The sequence below is a fragment of the Halichoerus grypus genome, chromosome 2 (assembly GCF_964656455.1).
Source record: "Halichoerus grypus chromosome 2, mHalGry1.hap1.1, whole genome shotgun sequence".
Classification (NCBI taxonomy): domain Eukaryota; kingdom Metazoa; phylum Chordata; class Mammalia; order Carnivora; family Phocidae; genus Halichoerus; species Halichoerus grypus.
Genome location: NC_135713.1, coordinates 189788176 through 189795344, shown reverse-complemented (window position 1 = coordinate 189795344; position 7169 = coordinate 189788176). Strand labels below are relative to the sequence as shown.

Genomic DNA, 7169 nt, shown 5'->3' with positions numbered 1-7169 from the left:
GCTAGGGAGGCGGGTGAAGCCTTGTTTCCAGATCCCACCGGACGGGGATCTGGAGCGTGGAGGGCAAGGCGGACCTGAAAGCGTTTTGCGGATGTCCTTTAGACCCTGAGAGAAGAGAATGGCTTCAGCCAGGTCACCCAGGAGACAGCGGCAAAGGCAGAACTAACACCTGGCTTTCCTCTTAATAAATTACAGAGGTGGGGGTCACAGGGTGGCACTTAAATCAGGACTCAAGAGTCCCCGCCGCCCTCCTGGCGCCCTCCCAGTCCGAGGATCCTCCTGTGGGAGGCCACAGGACAACTCTGTCCGAGTCCCCATCTCACAGTTGAGGAAATTGAGGCCCTCTATGTTCCAGGAACATATAAGGAAGTAATGGCAGAGGTCTTGTGGCTCTGTGGGGAGCTCTCCACACCACCCAGAACCAGTTTGAGGGAGAGAGGAGGAGAGCTCTGCATGGCAGCTCAGTAGAGTTGCCAGAGGATGGTCTCCAGACAGGAGAAAAGGGAGGAGGGGGAGACCTAGTGGCAAGCGTTTACTGTGAAGCTAATGGGGCCGGAAAGGCTGGAATTGGTAGTCTCCCTGGGGAGAGGAAGCCAGGTTGCCATCAGGAGATATTTCAAATAAAGTGTCCACAGAGATCTCAAAAGGGAGGGAAACCAATTTCCAAAGATTCCAGTAATGTGCTGTGGTTTATTTTCCCAAACTAAACAAATGCTCATTTTCATAATTATGGGGGTTTGTTTTGTATTCCTTTTTAAAAAAAGATTTTATTTATTTATTTGAGAGAGACAGCCAGCAAAACAGGGGGGGAGGACAGAGGGAAAGGGAGAAGCAGGCTCCCCACTGAGCAGGGAATCAGACTTGGGGCTCCATCCCAGAACCCCGGGATCATGACCTGAGCTGAAGGCAGACGCTTAATCGACTGAGCCACCCAGCACCCTAAAAAGGTGTCCCAAGGGGCGCCTGGCTGGCTCAGTCAATAGAACATACAACTCTTGATCTCAGGGTTGTAAATTCAAGCCCCACATTGGGTGTAGAGATTACCTAAAAATAAATTCCTTAAAAATAAAGAGGTGTCCCAAAGGTGTATAAGCCTCTGGCCCCACAGAGCCTGGATCTGCCCCTGGAGTTAAGGATTGGAAGAGTTATAGAGCCACAAAGGCATTGAGGCCAGGCTTCTGGCAGGAGACACCTTAGGTTGGATTTTATTTTATTTTTTTAAGATTTTATTTATTTATTTGACACACAGAGAGAGAGAGCATAAGCAGGGGGAGCAGCAGGCAGAGGGAGAGGGAGAAGCAGTCTCCCCAAGAGCAGGGAGCCCGATGGGGGCTCGATCCCAGGATTCTGGGATCATGACTTGAGTCAAAGGCAGATGCCTAATGGCTTAACCAACTGAGCCACTCAGGCGCCCCCTTAGGTTGGATTTTTAAAGGGAGGACCCAAAATGAACAAACAAACTGCAGACTCTCAGGAAGTACCTTGAAACATCCGAGCACAGTCCCACACAGAGTCATTGTTGGAAGAGATCATCAAGAAAATGTGACTGCCAGTTGACTCAGGCTGGACCTAGGCAATTGTAGGTTCCTCGCCCCCTCCTCTGTCAGAATATTCCCACAGTGGGAGCCTTGAGAGAGCAATGTTGTTGAGACCATCTGGACATTATAGGTGACTGAACCTATTGAAGGCTTCTATATAAACTTTTAAGATTCTTGTGGGCAAGTGCAGAGATCTTGCAGCCGCCCAGGACAAGTCTCGTATGTCAGTTCGCTTGCTTATGAAACCCACCACCTACCAATCTGGAGTGGTCTGCTTCTTTCTTCTGTCTCTCCTTGCCCTCTGTGTACAAGGGCCAGTTTCAGATTTCACCCAGGGAACTGCCCAGGTTGTGAACCAACACTCATTTTTATTCAGTAAGTGTGAATTTAGTATCTCCCATGATCAAGAATGATTCTAGGTACAAGGGATCAACCAGTGAACAAAACAAAGGGCCTCCCCTGGAGCTTAGATTCCTGTGTGTCTTGGGATGGGGTGGTAAAAGTTATAAATGTATAACAATAAAGTCAGCAAGTCAATAAATCTATAACACATCTATTGATGGTAAGTGCCATGAAGAAAAATAAAACAAGGTAAGGGGACTACAGTGGAGGGAAGGGAATGCTATTTTAGATAAGGTTGTCCAGGGAAACAGCAAAGACCTAAAAGAAGAGAATAATCAGAGATTAGGGAAAGTGAACCAGACAGAGGAACAGCCAGTTCAAAGGTCCTGGGGCAGAAAGCCAGCAGGGCTGAATCAGATGATGGGAAGTGGTGAGAGGTAAGGTCAGAAAGGAGGTGGGGGCCAGATCAAAGAACGTGTTGGAGGTCTTGGGGAAAAGCCTTGGATTTTACTTAGAAAGCCACAGGAGGTGTTTTAAGCACAGACATGAAATAACTTTCATTTTTAAAAGGTCATTCTGGGTGCTCTGTGGAAATTGTACTGTTGGTGGGCAGGGGTGGCATCAGGGAAACCAATTAGGAAACTACAGCAATAATCCAGATGAAGAGATGGTGCCTGCATAGACCAGGGTGATTTCCGAATCTGCTTTGAAGGTTGAAGGTTCCTGCTGATGAACTGGTTGAGGGATGAGCGAGAAAGAAGAATGCAGTTGTCAAATACTGAAGCGAGGTAGACGGGCAAGAGCAGTGGTAGGGCTGGAATGGACTTGGCATTTGGACACATTAAGTTTATTAGGACTCAAGAAGAGATGTTGAGTAGTGAGTTGGAGATGTATGTCTGGAGTTTGTGGGAAACAATGGAGTTGGGGATACTGGAGACTTTGCTGGGGCTCATCGGCATATAAATGGTCTTCAAAGTCATGGGACTGCATGAGACTATTAAGGGTTTGACTCTCCCCCTTCCCAGGTCAACCTAACTGAGCCTGGCTGGCTCAGTCGGTGGAGCATGGGACTCTTGATCTCGGGGTTGTGGGTTCAAAACCCACACTGGGTGTAGAGATTACTTAAAAAATAAAATCTAAAAAAAAAAAAAAAGTATGAATGTAATTTGGAGGGATTACACTTTGCCTTTCTCATCATTGTGTCCCCACCTCCCAGGGGTGACCTTGTGAGCACACGCATACACACACATCCATACACACGCTCACACAGGGGTGCAAAAGAGCAGCTTGGGTGACAGGAGCTGAGCTCTGAGAGCAGGGCCTATGTCTCAGAGATTCATGCCACGTTGGCCCTTTCCACTTCTGTGGCCTTTCTGGATCCTGAAGGGACAGCAGAACCATCAGGGCCAGCAGGGCAGGGGGATAGGCAGGGATGAGCTGGCTGAGGTCCCCTGTCCCAGGAGCAGAAGCGGCCAGCAGTCCAACGGCCCAGAGCAGACCACTACCTGGAGGTAGCAGCGGGCCAAGATGCGGTGCCTCCTCCCCGCCCCCCTCAGGTTCCACACAAAACCCCAGCAGCCAGGCCCCTGCCCACTCCAAATGGTCATTTCCCTCCCCGTCTCCTACTCCCTTCCCCAGTCCCATCTCCTGGGCACACCTATCCTTCTTCTGCCTGCAACCCCGGGCCTAGTCTCCACCTATTCTCCACTCCACCTCCAGCACCCTAGAAGATTGGCCCTTTCACTGGCTCCTGCCGCTCCAGCGCCTTCCCCTGACTTCAGGAAGGACAGCCCATTGGGCCGACCCACCAGGCCTGGAGCCTCAGCTGAACCCCCTGGTGAGTGGCAGCTTCTGGGCTGGTGGGGATCCCTCCAGCTGAGTTTTGTCTAGGGCAGGGGCACAGAGGAGGATGGAGCTGTATCCTTTTGACTCACTTAGCTTTGTTTCTTCTTTACACATCTGGCTTCCACACAGGAACACAATTACAAGAGTAACACCCCCAGTAGTAGTAATAATAGCGGTGCCTGCTGTTAAGACCTCCATCCCAGGGGCGCCTGGGTGGCTCAGTCAGTGTCTGCCTTCGCCTGGGGTCGTGATCTTGGAGCCCTGGGATGGAGCCCCACATCAGGCTCCCTGCTTGGTGGGGAGCCTGTTTCTCCCTCTCCCTCTGCCGCTCCCCCTGCTTGTCCTCTCTCTCTCTGTCAAATAAATAAAATCTTAAAAAACAATAATAAGACCTCTATCCCAGCAGTTCCAGACATTACCTCAACTAATCCTTTCATACACTCCATGACATAGGTCTTATACCCATTTTACAGATAAGAAAACAGACTGAGAGCGGCGCCTGGGTGGCTCAGTCGTTAATCATCTGCCTTCGGCTCAGGTCATGATCCCAGGGTCCTAGGATCGAGCCCCGCATCGGGCTCCGTGCTCAGCGGGGAGCCTGCTTCTCCCTCTCCCGCTCCCCCTGCTTGTGTTCCTGCTCTCGCTAACTCTCTGTAAAATAAATAAATAAAATCTTAAAAAAAAAAAAAAAAAAACAGACTCAGAGAGGATAAGGCCCTTGCCTGAGGTCCCATGACTAGTGGGGGTCAAGTCATACCCCTACTCTCCCCCTTCCCAGGTCCACCTAACTCCTGCTGCAGACACCCCGTGGGAATCCAGGGACCATTCTCCACCCTGCCCTTCCGCGGACTAGCTCCTTCCTCTTTCTGGGCCTCGGTTTCCGCATAGGCATAACCCGGGCTAACCATGATCTTTCCAGGTCACCCACCCGCTGCACGCGCCACTTGTCGCACAGGTGCGGTGAGCCGGCCGCCTGGCGCCGTCCCCCGGAGCCGCGCGCCCCTGGGGCACAAAGGAGAGAGCGGCAGACAGCGGCGGGCCAAGACTTTATTGCGGGGCGGCGGCGGCGGGAGGGGCGCAGAGCACGGGGCCGCCGCGGTCCGAGGCCGTCTCCTCCTCCGCGGGCTCGTCGGCGAACACCGCGCGGTGCATGGCGGCGACGTAGCTGCAGCCGCTGGGGTCGGCCAGGCGCAGGTGCGCCAGGGGCAGGAAGCTCTCGGTGCTGAAGTAGCGCAGCGCGGGACGCGGGGCGCGCAGCGCGGCGAGGAAGACCTGCGGCGGCGGAGGGAGGCGCGCTGGCCGGGGGCTGGCCGGGGCTGGCCGGGGCTGGCCGGGGGCTGGCCGGGGGCTGGCCTCCACCCCCCGCGCGCCGTCCCTGGTCCCGGGGCCGCGCCCGGCGCCTACCTCGGTCACCTCCTCCGGGTCCTGCGCGGCCTCGCGGAAGATCCGCTCCAAATGGCGCTGGTAGCGGGAGAAGAGGACCCGGGTCTCGGCGTCCGCGCCGTCCAGCGCCCCTCCCGGGACGCCCTCCTGCTTCTCCAGAAAGGCGGTGCGCACCGGGCCGCACTCGATGAGGCTCACGCTGCGGGCCCAGAGGGGCGAGTGGGCGGGGGCGCAGCCAGCGGGCGGGAACCCAGCCCCACCGCCCGGCAGGGCAAGGCGGGCCGGGCGGGCAGGGCAGGAGGGACGGGGGTCTGTGCGACGGCGGCGGGCACCGAGTAACCAGAGCCTTTGAAAAGCGGCTTACTGCCCGAAAAGCACCCCTGCCTCCCACCCCCGCCCCACAGCCATTCGGGCGTGTGAGGATTTGCATCAGAATTCCAACCTGGCAGGCTCCCTTACTGTGTGACCTTGGGCCAGTCACCTAACCTCTTCGGGCCGAGCTTCCCAGCTGGATGGCAGCAGAGGTGCGGTAACGAGTGGCAAGTGCCCTGGCACACAGTAAATGTGAGCCGCAGTGGGGAGGGGCCAGGGAGAACGCCTGAGAGAGGTTCCAACAGGACAGGGTGCTGGAGTTCCCAAAGTCAGGGGTCAGGGGTCCCGGGGGCGGAGCGGTGACTCACTGGACCCCGAAGGGCGGCAGCAGAACCGCCAGACTCTCGCATAGACCTTCGATCGCGAACTTGCTGGCGCAGTAAACGGCGTTGAACGGCAGCCCTTCGAGGGGAGAAGAGGCTTTGGATGCGCGTCTGGGAGGGTCTCCACGAGGAGCCCACTGCAGCCCGTGGCACTGCCACCAGGCTCCGCCCCTCCCGCTGGCCCCGCCCCATTCCACGCACCCATCAAGCCGCCCATGCTCCCCGTCACCAGTATGCGTCCCGAGCGGCGGCGCTTCATGTCGGGCAGGAAGGCCTGCAGTGTCCGCACCGTCCCCGCCACGTTCACGTCCAGCACGGACCCCACGGCGCCAGCCGTATGCACCTCCAGCGGCCCGAGCAGGCCCCGCCCCGCATTACACACTGAGGGGAGAGAAGTCGGGCCCTGCCTGCCTCTCTGTCCTCGGACCCAGTAGGTCCCTGGGCCTCGGGACATTTTGGTTTGGACACAGCGCCGGAAAGGCTCCTGCACACGTGTTGCGGGGAGGCTCACCCAGCACATCCACGCGGCCCTCGGTCACGCGTGCCCGGGCAGCGGCCACAGAGTCTGCATCCCTCACGTCCAGCTGCAATGTCTCCAGGAAGCCAGGAGGGCACCCTCGGGCCCGGGCCGCCTCCCACAGCGGGCCCTGCGCCCTCAGGTCCCGCAGCGTGGCATACACTGGAGGTTCCGGAAGAAGACGAGGATCTGAATTCCCTGCTTACCCCTACCTGGGTCCCCTTGGATCTGGGCTGCTCCTTTCTCTCCATCCCAGCCCCTCATATACCTTTGAAGCTCCGCGAGGGGTCGGATGCCAGACGCAGGGCCAGGTGCAGGCCAATGCCGGAGGAGCAGCCAGTGATGAGCACCACGGTGCGGTCCATGGGGAGAGGAGTGTGGGGAGTGCAAGGCTCGGGTCTCTGAGCTAGATTACCACCTGCTCTGCTCCGCCCCTGCCCCCGCTCCCGCCCCCGCCTGCGGGGTCCCCACCCTTTGTTGTGTCTCCAGCCTAATCTCAAGGCTGAGCCCTCCTTCGGGTCTGGGGCCTACTCTCCCCATCCTGCTGCTGGTCAAGGCAGAGATGCTTGGAATACCCCTTCTTCAGTGGCTGGTCAGAAGCAGGGCAAAGCTTTGCAACTAGGAGATGTGGGCTCTCATGTGGGCACTAAGTGCCCTGGGCACATCTTCCCTGGGTGTGCCTCTGCCCCATTGGGACAATTATAGGTTCCAAAGTTTGCTGCTGAGGGTGTGAAAGTAAACGTTTTGGCAGGGCATTCCCAGTTCCAAGGTCGGGTGTTAGTATCAGAAATGGGGAGGCCAAAGCAAGGGGGCAGGGAGAAAGAGCCTCACCCCAGTGTCCATCCTATA

The 7169-nt window shown here is 56.7% G+C and overlaps 1 protein-coding gene across 3 annotated transcripts; it reads right to left on the bottom strand.

The window, feature by feature from the left end:
- Nucleotides 1-4758: 4758 nt before the first annotated feature.
- On the bottom strand, nt 4759-7065 carry HSD17B1 (hydroxysteroid 17-beta dehydrogenase 1). 3 transcript variants are annotated; one of them, XM_036095486.2, is made up of 6 exons: nt 6589-7065; nt 6315-6482; nt 6005-6184; nt 5789-5882; nt 5130-5307; nt 4759-4997 (listed from the first exon to the last, which is right to left on the bottom strand). In XM_036095486.2, exons 1-6 carry the CDS (start codon nt 6683-6685, stop codon nt 4773-4775), a joined length of 942 nt encoding a protein of 313 aa, XP_035951379.1. In that variant the 5' UTR covers nt 6686-7065; the 3' UTR covers nt 4759-4772. The 3 variants fall into 3 exon arrangements, with proteins under 3 accessions (XP_035951379.1, XP_077921877.1, XP_077921878.1); XM_078065751.1 differs by having other exon boundaries at nt 4759-5307; XM_078065752.1 differs by lacking the exon at nt 6005-6184 and having other exon boundaries at nt 4759-5307.
- Between the last annotated feature and the right edge of the window lie 104 nt (nt 7066-7169).